At 40.6% G+C, this 19354-nt stretch overlaps 1 protein-coding gene across 2 annotated transcripts in view; it reads left to right on the top strand.

Annotated features, from left to right (window-relative positions):
- Positions 1-19354, top strand: part of SCFD2 (sec1 family domain containing 2) — a 487384-nt gene that overhangs the window by 426806 nt on the left and 41224 nt on the right. For both annotated transcript variants that reach the window (XM_007998716.3, XM_007998717.3), the window contains exon 6: positions 18846-18991. In XM_007998716.3, coding sequence (XP_007996907.3) covers positions 18846-18991 — 146 coding nt within the window. The remainder of the gene's footprint in view (positions 1-18845; positions 18992-19354) is intronic.

The raw sequence follows: 19354 nt of genomic DNA on the forward strand, positions 1-19354 counted from the left end.
CTCCTATTAATGGATATTTAATTCCAGTTTTTCACTATTATAAACAATATTGCCATGAACATCCTTGGAACTTACATCCTTGTGCATTTCTCCAACCCTTTTGAAATTGTCCCTGCACAGAAACAAGTGAAAGCCTAGAAGCCCTAAATCTTTGCGATAACTTAGTTTTGTTAAGAGTTTAAATAGTCCTGTAGACAATGAGATTCATCTTAGTTATCTCTGCCAGAGGCTGAAGGAAATGAGTGAGTATCTCCATGGGGGCTTAAGTCTGGACTGGAGTTAGGCCAGGTAAGGAGCACCTAGAAGGCTGCAGATAGCAGCCTCTGTACCCCAGCAGGAAGTCTAGCCCTGTCCTCAGGGTCAGGGAAACAGAGAGAGCTGCTGCTTTCTGTCCTACTTCTTCCAGATCCTAACCCTGCTTGCAATGCTACTTGAATGTGCTTTGAGCCTAAGTGAGTTTCAAGAGGGAGACATCTTTCTGTAAGCTTCCCTGATTTTTCTCCATTTGTTTCTGGAATCCACTTTCAAGGCTCAGCCTTGCCTCAGAAAGGGATGAGAAGAAGGGGAATATTTCTACCTTTCTCCTCCTCACCACGGCCCACTGGCAACCTTCTCTGGACTGCGTCCCAACTCTGAATCAAGCATGCCTAACCTATACACTAATTCATGCTGCCTCCAAAAGAAAATAGAGAAAAGTGATAGATAAGGGGCCTCATTTAGTGGGGGCTTAAATTTCAGGCATAGTGATGCTGGCTCGGTTCAATGGAGATTTACAACAACAGGTGCAGTGGAACCTTAGATTGGGGCAGAGAGTGGTTTGTGTGTGTGTTGGGGGAGGGGAGAAAGTGGGGGCCTCATTTGATCTGTCTGCTACTGGAAGAGAAATAAACTCAAATTGCCCTTCTCTTCTAAGAAACAAAGGGATGAAAGAAACGTTAGGCCACTAAGCTTCCCTTTTATTCTTGCCTCTTTCTCAAACAGATCACAAAATAATCCCGTATTATTGCCTTCCCCAAAAATATGAAAAAAAAAGACACTACTATTCCCCCAATACTTACAGAATCTTATGATAACATGGTAAGGCTGGACCTCAAGAAACATAATGGGAAAAAAAAAATTTTTAAAGAACTCTTCCAAATAACAGTGAGAACGAGAGGTGGGGAAGGCAGACAGTAGTCTGAAAGGCTTTTAAGTATGCCATGACTTGGTCTTCTGATTCCATCCTTTTCTGCAAATGGACAATTAGTTGTGACAGAGATTTGCGTAATTAGCAGACAAGCTAAACTCTGAATGAAGTATTCTTTGTAACCGAATAAGAAAAGCATTTTCCAGGGGCACATCACAGCCAGAAGTGTCACCATATGACTCCCACACTGTACTCCAATTTTATTGACATTTCTAAAATAAAGTATAAGCTTGTCTCTTTAAACAAATCACCATGTGAGGTGGGCCTTTGGTACTATTTTTTAAACCAGCAACAAGACTGGTCTTGGGCTAAGATTCAGAAAAGAGCAGAAATAGTATACCTGATGTCATCCTTCACAGCTTCCTTCTTGGCCTGCACCTCCCGGAAACCTTCCAGGTGGTCTTCTCAGGGGAGCCCTGGGGCCTCTGCTGCAGCTGCATCAGGTAGAATCTTCCTTCCATACATATAGCCACACATCTTCATGATGAAATATAGGGGTAGACAGTGTGGAGGGTAAGAAGGTACAGGACTTGTTGCAGGAAGTGGCACATCAGATATGCTTCCTGGAGGGCAGAAGGGATCAGCCTCCAGCAGGACCATCCACAGAAGATGCATCTGGGCTTCCATGTCACTCTCTCTGAGATGCTGGACTGGCCCATTCATTCTGAAACTATACACTGGGGGAATATTTCCTGCTAAAATCAAATTATGGCAGTCTTTTCCCAATTCAAAGAAAAATAAAGTAAGCAGATCAAAATTTCCTCACCGTGAGTTTTCATCTATCCTGTGTTTTCTTAACTTCATTGCTGCTTCATCTTTTGTAGCACCCTGCACTCCCTACTCTGAAAAAAAAAAAGAAGAAGTAAGCAAATATTAACAGGAAAACTGCCAGCTGAGCTTAACTCATGGGCATGTTGTGGTAACTCTTTTGTGTACCTTGTTTTCTCCTAGTTCAGAAGACGAAGGCAGTGGTAATAATGTCATAGTGTTCTTCTATCAGGTGCAGCATAGCTCCCTGGGCTCTACTGCCCCACAGCTTTTGAAAACAACCAGATCCAGATAGTCTCTCAAGTCAGCTCTGAGAGTCCAGCAAACCATTTTAAGCTATTCAGAACCACCAGAAATGTCAACACACTTTGAAAGGGAACTTATTGTAGTGAAAATGGCAAGTTTGTTATTCAATAGAATTAATTCAATGAACTAAAAACAATCCACCTTTCAGGAAGCACTCCTAGTGAGATATGCCTGTTTGAGAACTTGGCTGCAATTCCTAGTAGGAGACTATGTGCTGCCTTCCTTGGGAATGGGAAGATTGATGAAACTTAGCCTGGCATAAGTGGCTGTATATGGGCATTTCCCCCACTTACAGTAGGTTTAATTGCTAGAAAAAGGGCCGAATGTCAAAATGCTATAAGAGATCTGATTTCCCATGGTGACAGCTGATAACAGAACATTAGGTAACTGATCAAGCCTACCTTTTTAAAGAAAGAATCTCAAACATTGTATTTCAGTTTACGCTGAATGCTGAACTTCAGAATCTCTTTGTCTACAGTGTATTTAGATTGATTTAATAGACAACCTAATAACCAACATATGAAATTGTATTAATTACTGTGATACAGTATCGTGATATTTTTTATTGTCCTCCACACTTCCCTTATTTAACACCTAAAACCTTTGGATAAACTGTTATTTTACAATCATGGTAGTCAGAAGAGAGCCATTTTAGAGAGATTTTTCACATAGGCAGCTTAGAGAAAATTTTTAGAAATAGTTTGTTTTCGTGATTATCTAGGATCGTCTATTTTTCTGCCTCCTTGATGCTTCCCATTTGTCAATTTTTGCTTTCGTTGCAATTGCTTTTGATGTTTTTGTCATGAAATCTTTGCCCGTGCCTATATCCTGAATAGTATTGCCTAGATTTTCTCCAAGTGTTTCTCCTAGTTTTAGGTTTTACATTTAAGTATTTAATCCATCTTGAGTTAATTTTTGTATAAGGCGTAAAGAAGGGGTCCAGTTTCAGTTTTCTGCATATGGCTAGCCAGTTTTCCCAGCACCATTTATTAAATAGGGAATCTTTTCCCTATTGCTTGTTTTTGACAGGTTTGTCAAAGATCAGATGGTTATAGATGTGTGGTCTTATTTCTGAGATCTCTATTCTGTTCCATTGGTCTATGTGTCTGTTTTTGTACCAGTACCATGCTGTTTTGGTTACTGTAGCCTTGTAGTATAGTTCCAAGTCAGGTAGTGTGATGCCTCCAGCTTTGTTCTTTTTGCTTAGGATCATCTTGGCTATACAGGCTCTTTTTTGTTTCCATATGCATTTTAAAGTAGTTTCTTCTAATTCTGTGAAGAATGTCAATGGTAGTTTAATGGAAATAGCAGTGAATCTATAAATTACTTTGGAAAGTATGGCCATTTTCACAATATTGATTCTATCCATGAGCATGGAATGTTCTTCCATTTGTTTGTGTCCTCTCTTATTTCCTTAAGCAGTAGTTTGCAGTTCTCCCTGAAGAGGTCCAGCACATCCCTTGTAAGTTGGATTCCTAGGTATTTTATTCTTTTTGTAGCAATGCTTCCTGGAGCAGTACAGATGTTCAGGATCAAAGGGCTGCTTGTCCCAGTGCCTGCATCCCCAACAGAATTCCCACTTTCTGGGCCTCTCTGGCAACTTTACACCCTGCCAGGCAAACCTGCATTTAAGACTGTGCAGGTTCTGAAGCGTATTCCCAATGGTTTTCCTTCCTTCAGGCTTCCCACCACTTGATTTCTCACAAAAAGCCTCAGAATTCTAGCTGGGCAGCCTCTTGCAACCATGTCACATTCTCTTTTGAATGCACAAGTCTTTCCATATCCATCACACATCCCAAACCTGCCTAATAATAATAGATTTCACCTGTCATTTTCCCCTTTAATCAGCTGTTTTAAAAAGCCGAATTTGCTGGAGGCTTTAGAAAGTAGTGCAGCTGGTTTTTGTTTTGTTATATTTTTAAGGTAATAGCTGATACATATAAAACTTATGTGATCTGTGTGGTATAAAACATACTTATATAATAAACACCTGTGAATCCACCACCCTATCCTGGCACTTTGCTTACCTGCCTCCAGATGAATCTGCCTTCCTCACCCATCTTTCTCTTTAAAACAGAGAAGGAGAATGATAAACACAAACTTCAGAATTTTTGTCACATATGTGTGTATACCTAAACCATGTATAGTTTAGTTTTGCTTGTTAAATAGACAAACAGAATTTATCAGCCAATTGAGGTTGCTCTTCTCAAGTAGCCTTTTTGGGAGTTTATCCACTTACCCATGTAGGCTGCAATTGCTCAAAATAATCTGGGAGCTCTTTGTTTGAAATTTCATGCAGAGACAGTTTATCAGCCACTCAAGAAAATCAGTGCTGCTGCTTTATGTCAATTTTTGGTCTGATTTAACTATTTTTTCTATAACCTCTCTATTTTCCCCACTCACTTATTTAAAAACTGTGCAGTGAATGTCTTCTGTGAGCTAAGTACTGTGCTAGGCATGCAAGGAGAGTCCAGAGTCTCTGCTCCCACTGGAGCATGTCCTCACACCTCCTCTCACCTGTCTTCCTTTGTCATTTGATCAATAACTATAGGCTTCAGACTGCAATAACTATGGGAGCAAAAACTATAGGCTAGGAGACTCCAAGACACCAAGCGGGATCCAGAGGGGAGACTTCTGGGAGGACTTCAAGAAGGAGTCCCCCTCTGTGCGTGCCTATTTGTCTTTGGCCTTTTGTGACCTCACCTAGATAGTTACAGCTCTAATTTTGTTAGTCTGCCTTCCTCACTAATCCAGGCATCTTTATATCGTTACCTCCACACCTGCTGAGGCGCCCTGCTGTGTGGTACATAACTCAAGAACTCTACAATGAAGGGGGAAATTGTCCCTATAAAACCTGATGTCTGACAACCTAGATTATAATTTTCTTGAGACAGAGTCTCACTCTGTCACCCAGGCTGGAGGACAGTGGTGATCATAGCTCACTGTAGCCTCGAACTCCTGGGCTGAAGTGATCCTCCCGCCTCAGCCTCCCAAGCAGCTGAGACTACAGGTGTGCACCGCCACACTGGCTATTTTTTTTTTTAATTTTTTGTAGAGACAGAGTCTTCCTATGTTGCCCAGGCTGGTCTCACACTCCTAGCCTCAAGTGTTCCTCCCACCTCGGTCTCCCAAAGTTCTGGGATTACAGGCATGAGCCACTGCACCTAGACTATAATTTTTTTATGTTAGAACTTAAAGCCACATTAGGTTATTAAACATGAAATTGATGACAGATACAACTGCCTGGGTAGTATAAATATAGAACCTCAGAAATATGTACTTATATGGTTTTGATTTATATAAATTATATGTAATACATCTAATAAATATATGTATATATAATAGATATAATTTATACATTCTAAACCAGCCTCCACTTGACCCAGTCAGGTGAATGGAATCACTCACACTTCACAATCCTTTTATAAAATAGGACTAACACCAAAACCCTGACCAATCACAGCTCTAAAGCTGTTTCCATGTCCTGTACACACCTGCTCCTCCCAGCTGAGTTGTGTGTTTCCAGAAGTCAACTGTGTTTGTTCTCAAACCTGTGTGTGCCAGTTGTACTTGTTATTAAGTTGCAAGATTTAATTAAATGTTCTCACATACTGTTGAAGTATGAACTCTAAAAGAAAATTGTCCCAGTGAAAACCAAATTGGATGTTTGTGAAAGACTCAGTAAAAATGGGTCATTAATAAAAATGCTTTTGAATTAGGTGTGAACAAGGCAAATGTAAAAGATTGAAGAAAACAATTTAAAATCTAGAAGAATTCTGTCCTCAGATTGTGCTGCAGGTGTCTTTAATTTCTGGTTCCACTTTAAATAGGATTGCATATGGTATGTCAGAAATCCTACATGGTAAATAATGGTTTTTTAAAAAGAACTCTAATCAGCAGACAATACTAAAAAAAAAAAAAAAAAAAAAAAAAAAAAAAAAAAAATTACCTTGGTCTGTCATCAAAGGATTAGTAAGTGAAAACACATTTATATTTTAATTTAAAGATTACATGTATGTATATATACTTATACATATGGAGGTGTGGATAGAGTAATTTAGAAATGTTTGTAAGAGAAAGATTGATTTTCCATGATCCAAAAATCAATTTTAAAAATTGATTTTTAATGACTTTTCCAATCACAAATATTCCAAGCATATTTGGAAAGAGGGCTTCTGTTGTTTATTTGCCTCATGCACTTCCCAGGACTGTCCTACTCAAGAGGGGTTTTATACAGTCAGCGTCACTAGAAAATTTCAGATATGATGCCACTTGCTAAGGTTTATTTGGTTTTTACTTCATTTAGTTTTGTTTTCATTTGCCAAACATTTATTGAAAGCCATGAGAAAAGACTCCATTTTAAAAACAATCATTTGAAAAGAGAGAAAAGGCGTTGTCAGACTGCTGGATGGATGGGGGAGGTCGTGACCCCCTGTGCTCTGCCCTCTCTGGCTGTGTCACACCTCCAAGCCAACCCTTTCTCTAACTGCCCCAGGAGCTCATGGAGGTGGCCCCTGCTGCTTTGGGGCTTGCTGAGAGGAAGGCAGGCAGGCAGGCAGGAGTGCAAACTAGAAGTGGGCCTGAGCTTTTCAAACTCAGGCCAGTAGAAAAATGAGACCAGCCTTAGACCAGATGAGAAAATAGCCTCTTGACCAGAGTTAAAGTATATTTTTTGACCCTGGCTTTTCCCAAACAGATGTGAGGGGCCTGAGGGGCCTTTAGAACTGTGCAGATAATGATATCAGTAAATAGGGAGACATTTCAAATCCTACTCTAGCTATGCCCTCCTACTCCCAGCTTATCAAGCTACACATATGCATGCTTTATGCTTGACCTGCATAAATGCATATGTGTACAGGCACATGCGCACGCGCACGTGTGTGTGTGTGTGTTTGTGTGTGTGTGTGTGTGTGTGTCTGTGTTTGAAGGCCTCAGGTAAGGGCTACTTCAGCTCGAATCCAGACTGAAGTACCCTTCTGATGAAAGATGTTTTATTTTCCTAAATACCTAAGTAATGAAACCAAACTTATAGAAACCAGATTCTTATGAAAAGGTGCCCCAAGCACCAGCAAGCTTCAAGACTGTTTCCTGAGAGAACCAAACAGAAGAGAACTAGGTAGACTGGAATATGGAGTAGAGCTTCATTTCAGCCATCCCAGAAGGATCATTAAGCTGTTCTGTTTTCTCTCCATTTTAATTATGTTGGGGCTGGAAATGGACCCACACTGTGTGTCCCTGCGGTGTACAGAGCCATGGAAACCATTCCTGTCACTCTGCTGAAGGAAAGAGGCTCCAGTAAGTGGAGAAGGGTGAGGGGGGAATGGAGGAAGTGTAGGTGCTGACACAGGAGCCCTATTTTGTTGATCTGAGGGGTAACTAGACCCCTGCCCGGGAGGTCCTCAAGCCTTCTAGAGAAAGAAATTACAGGGGCATGAGTCATCCCCCGGTTATGCAAGAACATAGGGCACCCTAGGGGATTGAGGGCCTCCCCTATCAAGAAGTGGGCAACTGAAGTACACAGACTGTGCTTGGCTAAAGGTTACAATCAGCTTCTGGTTTATTATCTGTTTAACTAAGTGGATCCAGTGAGAATTGACTGGAATTGGACACTTAAAGTTTCCTTACAAAAGGCCGTTATCTCATAAGCTGGCTTAATGGAACAGCCTGTCAGGGGCTTATAAGAAGTAACTGAATACAGCACCTTACAGAGCAGAGATTCAAAGGAGGCTGTGCAGCCAGGCCCGGGATACCTCACACTTCGTGTGGCCAAAAAAGAAGGATCTAAGGTCTAGCTACCAACCACATTGTTAGCATCTAACCCAGAGACAGACCCAGGTATTCCCAAAAAGAAAGGTATTTGCAACTCCCTCCATTTTAGCATCTCTTTTGTTTAAATGTGAATTAAGTGTTTTGTTGATCATATATGGCCTTAGCAGATATGAAATAGCACGTACAGCACATATATATAAAATAGCACATTAGCATACATATATATGTGGCCTTAGCAGATATGGAAGACAGTAGAGGGGGCGCCCAAGATGGCTGAACAGGAACAGCTCCAACCTCCAGCTCCCAGCATGAACGACACAGAAGACGGGTGATTTCTGCATTTTCAGCTGAGGTACCGAGTTCATCTCACTGGGGCGTGTTGGACAGTCAGTGCTGGTGAGCAGGGGCAGCCCGACCAGTAAGAGCTGAAGCAGGATGAGGCATTGCCTCACCTGGGTAGCACAATGGGGAAGGGAATTCCTTTTCCTAGCCAAGGGAAACTGAGACACACAACACCTGGAAAATCGGGTAACTCCCACCCTAATACTGCGCTTCACCAGGGTCTTAGCAAACGGCACACCAGGAGATTATATCCCACACCTGGCCTGGAGGGTCCCACGCCCACGGAGCCTCCCTCATTGCTAGCACAGCAGTCTGAGATCTAACTGCAAGATGACAGCGAGACTGGGGGAGGGGCGCCCACCGTTGCTGAGGCTTAAGTAGGTAAACAAAGCCACCAGGAAGCTCCAGTTGGGTGGAGCCCACCTCAACTCAAGGAGGCCTGCCTGCCTGTGTAGACTTCACCTCTGGGGACAGGACATAGCTAAAAAAAAAACAGCAGACACCTCTGCAGATGTAAATGTCCCTGTCTGACAGCTTTGAAGAGAGCAGTAGTTCTCCAGCATGGAGGTTGAGATCTGAGAACAGACAGACTGCCTGCTCAAGTTGGTCCCTGACCCCTGAGTAGCCTAACTGGGAGATATCCCTGACTAGGTGCAGACCAACACCTCACACCTCATATGGCTGGGTACACCTCTAAGATGAAGCTTCCAGAGAAAGAATCAGACAGCAACTCTCGCTGTTCAGCAATATTCTATCTTCTACAGCCTCCGCTGCTGATACCCAGGCAAACAGGGTCTGGAGTGGACCTCAAGCAAACTCCAACAGACCTGCAGCTGAGGGTCCTGACTGTTAGAAGGAAAACTAACAAACAGGAAGGACACCCACACCAAAACTCCATCAGTACGTCACCATCATCAAAGACCAAAGGCAGATAAAACCACAAAGATGGGGAAAAAGCAGTGCAGAAAAGCTGGAAATTCAAAAAATCAGAGTGCATCTGCCCCACCAAGGGAACAGAGCTCATCGCCAGCAACGGAACAAAGCTGGATGGAGAATGACTTTGAGGAGTTGAGAGAAGTAGGCTTCAGTCGATCAAACTTCTCAGAGCTGAAGGAGGAACTACATACCCAGCGCAAAGAAACTAAAAACCTTGAAAAAAGAATAGATTAATGGATAACTAGAATAATCAATGCAGAGAAGACCATAAAAGAACTGATAGAGATGAAAACCGTGAAACAAGAACTACGTGACAAATGCACAAGCTTCGGTAACTGACTTGATCAACTGGAAGAAAGAGTATCAGTGATTGAAGATCAAATGAATGAAATGAAGTGAGAAGAGAAGTGTGGAGAAAAAAGAGTAAAAAGAAATGAACAAAGCCTCCAAGAAATATGGGATTATGTGAAAAGACCAAATCTACATCTGATTGGTGTGCCTGAAAGTGATGGGGAAAATGGAACCAAGTTGGAAAACACTCTTCAGGATATCATCCAGGAGAACTTCCCCAACCTAGTAAGGCAGGCCAACATTCAAATTCAGGAAATACAGAGAATGCCACAGAGATATTCCTCGAGAAGAGCAACTCCAAGACACATAATTGTCAGATTCAGCAAAGTTGAAATGAAGGAAAAAATGTTAAGGGCAGCCAGAGAGAAAGGTCGGGTTACCCACAAAGGGAAGCCCATCAAACTAACAGCAGATCTCTTGGCAGAAACTCTCCAAGCCAGAAGAGAGTGGGGGCCAATATTCAACATACTTAAAGAAAAGAATTTTGAACCCAGAATTTCATATCCAGCCAAACTAAGTTTCATAAGTGAAGGAGAAATAAAATCCTTTACAGACAAGCAAATGCTGAGAGATTTTGTCACCACCAGGCCTGCCCTACAAGAGATCCTGAAGGAAGCACTAAACATGAAAGGAACAACCGGTACCAGCCAATGCAAAAAACATGCCAAAATGTAAAGACCATCGATGCTAGGAAGAAACTGCATCAACTAATGAGCAAAATAATGAGCTAATATCATCATGACAAGATGAAGTTCACACATAACAATATTAACCTTAAATGTAAATGGACTAAATGGTCCAATTAAAAGACACAGACTGACAAATTGAATAAAGAGTCAAGACCCATCAGTTTGCTGTATTCAGGAGACCCATCTCACATGCAGAGACACACATAGGCTCAAAATAAAGGGATGGAGGAAGATCTGTCAAGCAAATGGAAAGCAAAAAATAGCGGGGGTTGCAAACCTAGTCTCTGATAAAACAGATGTTAAACCATCAAAGATCAAAAGAGACAAAGAAGACCTTTACAAAATGATAAAGGGATCAATTCATCAGGAAGAGCTAACTATCCTAAATATATATGCACTCAATACAGGAGTACCCGGATTCATAAAGCAAGTCCTTAGAGACTTACAAAGAGACTTAGGCTCCCATACAATAATAATGGGAGACTTCAACACCCCACTGTCAACATTAGACAGATCAACGAAACAGAAAGTTAACAAGGATATCCAGCAATTGAACTCAACTCTGAACCAAGAGGACTTAATAGACACCTACAGAACTCTCCACCCCAAATCAACAGAATATACATTCTTCTCAGCACCACATCGCACTTATTCCAAAATTGACCACATAGTTGGAAGTAAAGCACTCCTCAGCAAATGTAAAAGAACAGAAATTATAACAAACTGTCTCTCAGACCATGTACAATCAAACTAGAACCCAGGACTAAGAAACTCAATCAAAACCGCTCAACTACATGGAAACTGAACAACCCGCTCCTGAATGACTACTGGGTACATAACAAAATGAAGGCAGAAATAAAGATGTTTTTTGAAACCAATGAGAACAAAGACACAACATACCAGAATCTCTGGGACACATTTAAAGCAGCGTGTAGAGGGAAATTTACAGCACTAAATGCCCACAACAGAAAGCAGGAAAGATCTAAAATTGACACCCTAACTTCACAATTAAAAGAACTAGAGAAGCAAGAGCAAACACATTCAAAAGCTGGCAGAAGATAAGAAATAACTAAGATCAGAGCAGAACTGAAGGAGATAGAGACACAAAAAACCCTCCAAAAAATCAATGAATCCAGGATACGGTTTTTTGAAAAGATCAACAAAATTGATAGACCGCTAGCAAGACTTATAAAGAAGAAAAGAGAGAAGAATCAAATAGATGCAATAAAAAATGATAAAGGGGATATCACCACCGACCCCACAGAAATACAAACTACCATCAGAGAATACTATAAACACCTCTACACAAATAAACTAGAAAACCTAGAAGAAATGGATAATTTCCTGGATACTTACACTCTCCCAAGACTAAACCAGGAAGAAGTTGAATCTATGAATAGACTAATAGCAGGCTCTGAAATTGAGGCAATAATTAATAGTCTACCAACCAAAAAAAGTTCAGGACCAGATGGATTCACAGGCGAATTCTACCAGAGGTACAAGGAGGAGCTGGTACCATTCCTTCTGAAATTATTCCAATCAACAGAAAAAGAGGGAATCCTCCCTAACTCATTTTACGAGGCCAACATCATCCTGATACCAAAGCCTGGCAGAGACAACAAAAAAAAGATGAACATCGATGCAAAAATTCTCAATAAAATACTGGCAAACCGAATCCAGCAGCACATCAAAAAGCTTATCCACCATGATCAAGTGGGCTTCATCCCTGGGATGCAAGGCTGGTTCAACATACACAAATCAATAAACGTAATCCAGCATATAAACAGAACCAAAGACAAAAACTACATGATTATCTCAACATATGCAGAAAAGGTCTTTGACAAAATTCAACAGACCTTCATGCTAAAAACTCTCAATAAATTCGGTATTGATGGAATGTATCTCAAAATATTAAGAGCTATTTATGACTAACCCACAGCCAATATCATACTGAATGGGCAAAAACTGGAAGCATTCCCTTTGAAAACTGGCACAAGACAGGGATGTCCTCTCTCACCACTCCTATTCAACATAGTGTTGGAAGTTCTGGCTAGGGCAATCAGGCAAGAGAAAGAAATCAAGGGGATTCAGTTAGGAAAAGAAGAAGTCAAATTGTCCCTGTTTGCAGATGACATGATTGTATATTTAGAAAACCCCATCGTCTCAGCCCAAAATCTCCTTAAGCTGATAAGAAACTTCAGCAGAGTCTCAGAATACAAAATCAATGTGCAAAAATCACAAGCATTCTTATACACCAGTAACACAAACAGAGAGCCAAATCATGAATGTTCTCCCATTCACAATAGCTTCAAAGAGAATAAAATACCTAGGAATCCAACTTACAAGGGATGTAAAGGATCTCTTCAAGGAGAACTACAAACCACTGCTCAGTGAAATAAAAGAGGACACAAACAAATGGAAGAACATACCATGCTCATGGATAGGAAAAATCAATACTGTGAAAATAGCCATACTGCCCAAGGTAATTTATAGATTCAATGCCATCCCCATTAAGCTACCAATGAGTTTCTTTACCGAATTGGAAAAAACTGCTTTAAAGTTCATATGGAACCAAAAAAGAGCCCGCATTGCCAAAACAATCCTAAGCCAAAAGAACAAAGCTGGAGGCATCACGCTATCTGACTTCAAACTATACTACAAGGCTACAGTAACCAAAACAGCATGGTACTGGTACCAAAACAGAGATGTAGACCAATGGAACAGAACAGAGCCCTCAGAAATAATACCACACATCTACAGCCATCTGATCTTTGACAAACCTGACAAAAACAAGAAATGGGAAAAGGATTCCCTATTTAATAAATGGTGCTGGGAAAATTGGCTAGCCATAAGTAGAAAGCTGAAACTGGATCCTTTCCTTATTCTTTATATGAATATTAATTCTAGATGGATTAGAGACTTAAATGTTAGACCTAAAACCATAAAAACCCTAGAAGAAAACCTAGGCAATACCATTCAGGACATAGGCATGGGCAAGGACTTCATGTCTAAAACACCAAAAGCAACGGCAACAAAAGCCAAAATTGACAAATGGCATCTAATTAAACTAAAGAACTTCTGCACAGCAAAAGAAATCAGAGTGAACAGGCAACCTACAGAATGGGAGAAAATTTTTGCAATCTACTCATCTGACGAAGGGCTAATATCCGGAACCTACAAAGAACTCAAACAAATTTACAAGAAAAAAAAACAAACATCCCCATCAAAAAGTGGGCAAAGGATATGAACAGACACTTCTCAAAAGAATACATTCATACAGCCAACGGACACATGAAAAAATGCTCATCATGACTCGCCATCAGAGAGATGCAAATCAAAACCACAATGAGATACCATCTCACACCAGGTAGAATGGCAATCTTTAAAAAATCAGGAAACAACAGGTGCTGGAGAGGATGTGGAGAAATAGGAACACTTTTACACTGTTGGTGGGACTGTAAACTGGTTCAACCATTGTGGAAAACAGTGTGGCAATTCCTCAAGGATCTAGAACTAGACATACCGTTTGACCCAGCCATCCCGTTACTGGGTATATACCCAAAGGATTATAAATCATGCTGCTATAAGGACACGTGCACACGTATGTTTATTGCAGCACTATTCACAATAGCAAAGACTTGGAATCAACCCAAATGTCCATCAGTGACAGACTGGATTAAGAAAATGTAGCACATATACACCATGGAATACTATGCAGCCATAAAAAAGGATGAGTTCGTGTCCTTTGTAGGGACATGGATGCAGCTCGAAACCATCATTCTCAGCAAACTACCACAAGAACAGAAAACCAAACACCGCTTGTTCTCACTCATAGGTGGGAATTGAACAATGAGATCACTTGGACACAGGAAGGGGAGCATCACACACTGGGGCCTATTGTGGGGAGGAGGGAGGAGGGAGAGATAGCATTCGGAGATATACCTAATGTAAATGACGAGTTAATGGGTGCAGCACACAACATGGCACATGTATACATATGTAACAAACCTGCCCGTTGTGCACATGTACCCTAGAACTTAAAGTATAATAATAATAATAATAATAATAATAATAATAATAAAAGAAAGCAAAATGTAGTCTTTGACAGGACAAACTTTGGAGTTAGACTGCAAGAGTTTGAATCTTAGTTTTACCACGTACTGACTGAGTGAGTTTGTGTTACTTAACTTCTCTGTGGCTCAGTTTCTCCATCTGCAAAATGAGAATGATAGTAGTACCTAGCACATTACGTGCTGTGGAGGTTAAATGAGCTAATATGTATAAACTTCTTAGAATAGTTTCTAGCATAGTATGAGCAACTGGTGCTTATATACTACTATTATCACAGAAAATAATTCATCTCACTTAACAGCTTTTGTACCCATATTCCATCTTATCTGTCAATTCAGCATGTGTTTGAAATGAGCTACATTCACAGATGAGATCTGGAATTGTGGGAGGCAGCATACATGGAGAAGTTCAGGTCTGCAATCAGGGATATTTGAACCCTGGCTCTGTTGGGAATAGTGATGTGATCTTGTATAAGTCATTTATCCTGACTGATCCATATTTCTAAAAGGTGTGTGTATGTAACTTTCATTATAGGGTTTGGAAAAATAAATGTAAATCCCTCTTTTGGTGAAGATTGATGTGATTATGAAAAATACTTAAAGACTGATAAAAATGAGTCACCTTTGGCTCAGTATCATATAACATATATGTTATAAAACATATATCATAGAACTTTGAGGATGATAGACAAATTGGAGAGGGTTAATGGTTTGGACAGAAATTGCCCATGTACAGTTGGCTTGAAAAATAGACATAATTGACTATTTTTCAGCAAGGTTGACTATATTTGTGAATTTAAGACTTTACATTTTCCTTCCAGCAGTTTCTTAACAGTCTTATTTTTCTATTGGGTTCATTTGAGTTCAATTTACCAGTAGTAACCTGTAAACACTTCTGTCAGACAACCTGCTCCACAGTTGATCTAAATCTCTGCAATTACACAGCCTATGATTAATTAATATCAATGTATAATCCAAAATTTTCATGTATAATCTAGAATTTTAAGTAAATGCTGTATAATCTAGTAGATGATTCTATTCCACCTAGCCTAATGAATGAATATCATACTTCTCATATTCTAAAAAATTGCAATAGACCATATGGAAATGGATGACTCTTTCTGTTCTATAGAAAATGAATTACTTTAGATAAAAAAATTGGTCTATTTAGCTGGATTGACTTTTAGAGAAACTGAAAAACTTTGCATGATATTAGAACTAGTAGCGTTTTTTTCTTCTTGTTTTTGTGCCTTTTTAAATTTGAAAAAGTAGTACATAGTACACAACTCCTAGATATAATTGATTCAGTTTCTCACATCTTAAATGGCTGAGCCTAGGGATTGAAGGAAAGAAGCCACATGTTGAGTGAGAAGCCATAACCTCCCAGGGTTTATTCTGACTGGTGATTGCCTAAAGCATAAGCTAGTGCATTTCAACTGAAGTGTGATGCGAACAGCAAGCACGGTATGGTATCAATCAATGCTCTGTACCTGTAGCTCTAAACTTGCCTTGGTTATGAACTCTTTAAGAATCAAGAGGGAATTATAGACATGCTTCCCATAAAACTACACATTTTCTTCTTTCCTCAAAGTTTGGCATAGAATTCCAGGAGGCTCCCATGAACTTCCTGAATCCCTTCATTCTCCCCTTTCCCCCTAGTCCCCTGCGGTCTATGAATCCCATGTGTGTAGGGTCCACTGACGTGAGGAGGCATCCTCTCACTGAGCTTGACCACACTTTTATTTATTTATTTATTTATTTATTTATTTATTTATTTATTTGAGATTCAGTCTCGCTGTGGTCACCCAGGCTGGAGTGCTGTGGCACGATCTCAGCTCACTGCAACGTCCACCTCCCGGGCTCAAGCAATTCTCATTCCTCAGCCTCCCAAGTAGCTGGGATTATATGCAGCCTGCCACTATGCCCAGCTAATTTCTGTATTTTTTGTAGAGACAGGGTTTCACCGTGTTGGCCAGGCTCGTCTTGAACTCCTGACCTCAAGTGATCCACTCACCCCGGCCTTCCAAAGTGCTGGGATTACGCGTGTGAGCCACCACGTACAGCTTGATTTTTTTTAATGGCAATGGGTTGGACATTTCTGGAAACCAGGAGATGAAGACTAATCAGAGGCTTTTGCCCATCCTTTAAGAGTTATTACATACAATGTCACACAGTAACTGAGAGTACAAGCTAAGCTTCTCACGTGCCACCTCGCTGTGTCTGATGCAGCTGGATTCTATGTATGTTAGATTCATTCCATTTTAGTTTAAGCTTGTTTGAATCTACCTCTACTCCCTAAAAACTGTTTCTCTTATTGTCAAAATCAACACATGTGTCCTCACTTTACATCTACTAGGATAGCTATAATTAAGAAGATAGCTAATAATAAGCATTGGTTAGGTTGTAGAGAAATTGAAACCCTCTTACACTGCTGGTGGGAATGTAAAATAGTGCAATCATTTTGGAAAACAGCCTAGCACTTCCCCAAAGGGTAAACACAAAGTTACCATATGACCAGCTGTTCTACTCCTAGGTATATACCCAAGAGAAATGAAAATGTATGTCCACACGAAAACATGTACATGTAAAACTAGCAGCATTACTCATGATAACCAAAAGGCAAAAACAACCCAAATGTCCATTAACCAATGAGTCGATGTATAAAATATGCTATTTCCATATTCCATATACATGAATATCCTATACACAGTGAAATATTAGTAGGCAATAAGAAATGAAGTACTAATGTTACAACTTGGATGAACCCTGAAAACATTATGGTAAGTGAAAGAAGACAGTCACAAAAGACTATACATTCTGTCATTCTATTTGTACGAAATGTCCAGAATAGGTAAATCCATAGAGACAAAGCACATTAGGGATTGCCAGGGGCTGGAGAGAGGAGAAATTGGGGGTGACTACTAACAGGTATGGGGTTTCTTGTTGGGGTGACACAGTGTTCTAAAATTGTGGTGGTGATGGTGGTTGTTAAACTCTGTGAATATACTAAAAGCTTTGAATTATACACTTTAAATGGGTAACTGTATAGTATATGAATTATATCTCAATAAAGCCATTACTAAAAAAATAAAGCCAGACCTGTCTTCAAATCACTAGTGTCTTGAGACAAGGATTTGGGTGTGAATACTGAATTTGGAAAGATATCCCAAAGCACAGTCAGGAGGTAGGGAAGTGAGACGGGGGAGGAAGGAAGGCCACTAATGGGGGTATTAATTGGTGAGTTGATGTTGTGGGCAGTGGGTGCTCCATCCTTCTGGGGCCCCTCAGAAAGGCTGTGCAGACCACAACTCAGAATTACTCCTCCACGGGAAAAGAAAATGGGATTATTTCTATGTGTGGACTCCCCAGCACTCCCAGCCTGCCACATATACAAGCCAAACATGCTCCTACATCAGAGAAAGCCCTTAGACAAGAAGAGGCAGAGGCAGAGAGAGACAGACAGACTGACTGACTGCCTGACATGCAGGTACTGAGGTAGGAAGCAGTCAGAATACATGGAAACTTTACCACTCTTGCAGGGGACACCCAGGGTGACTGAGCAGGTATGGGCAGGGCCCTGTCAGTCCTTCACACACCTGCTTTCAGGGGTGTTACTTAACCTGCACCTCAGTCCCCTTATTCTGAAAATGGAGAAGACAATAGTTCCTGCCGCATACGGATGATGTGACGATTAATGAGTTAATGTAGCTGATGTATTTGGGAGAGGTAAGAAGACATATTTTTAATATTTTCCTGTTTTTTTAAACTTATCCATGATCGTGTCTCTTCTGAATGAGCTTCTAACAAAGCAGAGAATACGTTCTTCTAAGTTTGAAAAAGAAACAGAAGGTTGCAGAAAACCGTCTTCTTGTTAAGTCCCCCTGCGTTTGATCAGCTTTGAATGGCTGCCGTCTGAAATGTACCACGTGCTTTGTTAACACATTAGACAGATGCCCATTGCAGTGATTTCTGTCCCTGGAGCAACACTGTGATCTTCCTCATTCTTGCTGTCCTGCTTTATGGGAACTGTTGGTGGGATTCAAGCAAGCGAGTTTGATCATAACAGCCTCTTGTACTTTCCTTTGCGTCTCCTTGTATTTTCCCAAAGTTGTGTTCCGAGGATTATGGGCCCTGGGAGCTTGCTTTCTGTGAAATGTCTGCAATCTAGGGATGGAAGCCAGTGGCTGCAATCCCAGGCAATTTTGAGTTCCACTCCTGTCAAAGGCATTTATACTCAGTTTGCTTCATTGCTCGTGGATGATTGTAACAGGCCAGTTGGTAAATAGCCAGGGGAAAACAGGGTAAATAATAATAATAATAATAATGAAAAAAAATAAAACCTCCCAACTACATTACATCGAGCTCAAGCTATCATGATGAAAACTTAAAGATTTACTCACTCAAGAAAATATCTCTGGATTTTTTCAGACTGGGACTCTTCAATTAACCTGACATTTCACAAATCCAAAATTGCTGTGGATAAACTCTTTACTTCACTTCGGGATATTGCTGGAGCTCGGAGTCTCATGAAACAGTTTAAGTCTGTATATGTTCCTGGAAATCATACCCACCAGGCAAGTATATAGGCTCTAAAGTAACCTTCTAATCTGTTGTACTTCTAGGATTCAGAGACTATAACTACAAGAAAAGGTTCCCTTTTAACCTCCCTAAAATCAAAGGTTTGTTCCAGATAAACTCCAAGTTCTCTTTTAGTTCAGAGTTTTGGGTCCCATGGAATCTGAAAGCCTCTCAATTCATTTATGTCCCAGGCTTGATATGGTGGGATGAGGACTGAGTTGGGAGTCAGCCACGGCTTTCTAACTGTGGGTCTGTCGTAGACTGATTCTATAGCCTTCTGCAAGTTCCTTCTCTCCTCTGGGACCCAGTGACTACAAGTACCAAATGAGGGGCTGGCCTTAGAGGATTCCCAAGTTTCT

This window comes from Chlorocebus sabaeus, chromosome 7 (genome assembly GCF_047675955.1).
Source record: "Chlorocebus sabaeus isolate Y175 chromosome 7, mChlSab1.0.hap1, whole genome shotgun sequence".
NCBI classification, from domain to species: Eukaryota; Metazoa; Chordata; class Mammalia; order Primates; family Cercopithecidae; genus Chlorocebus; species Chlorocebus sabaeus.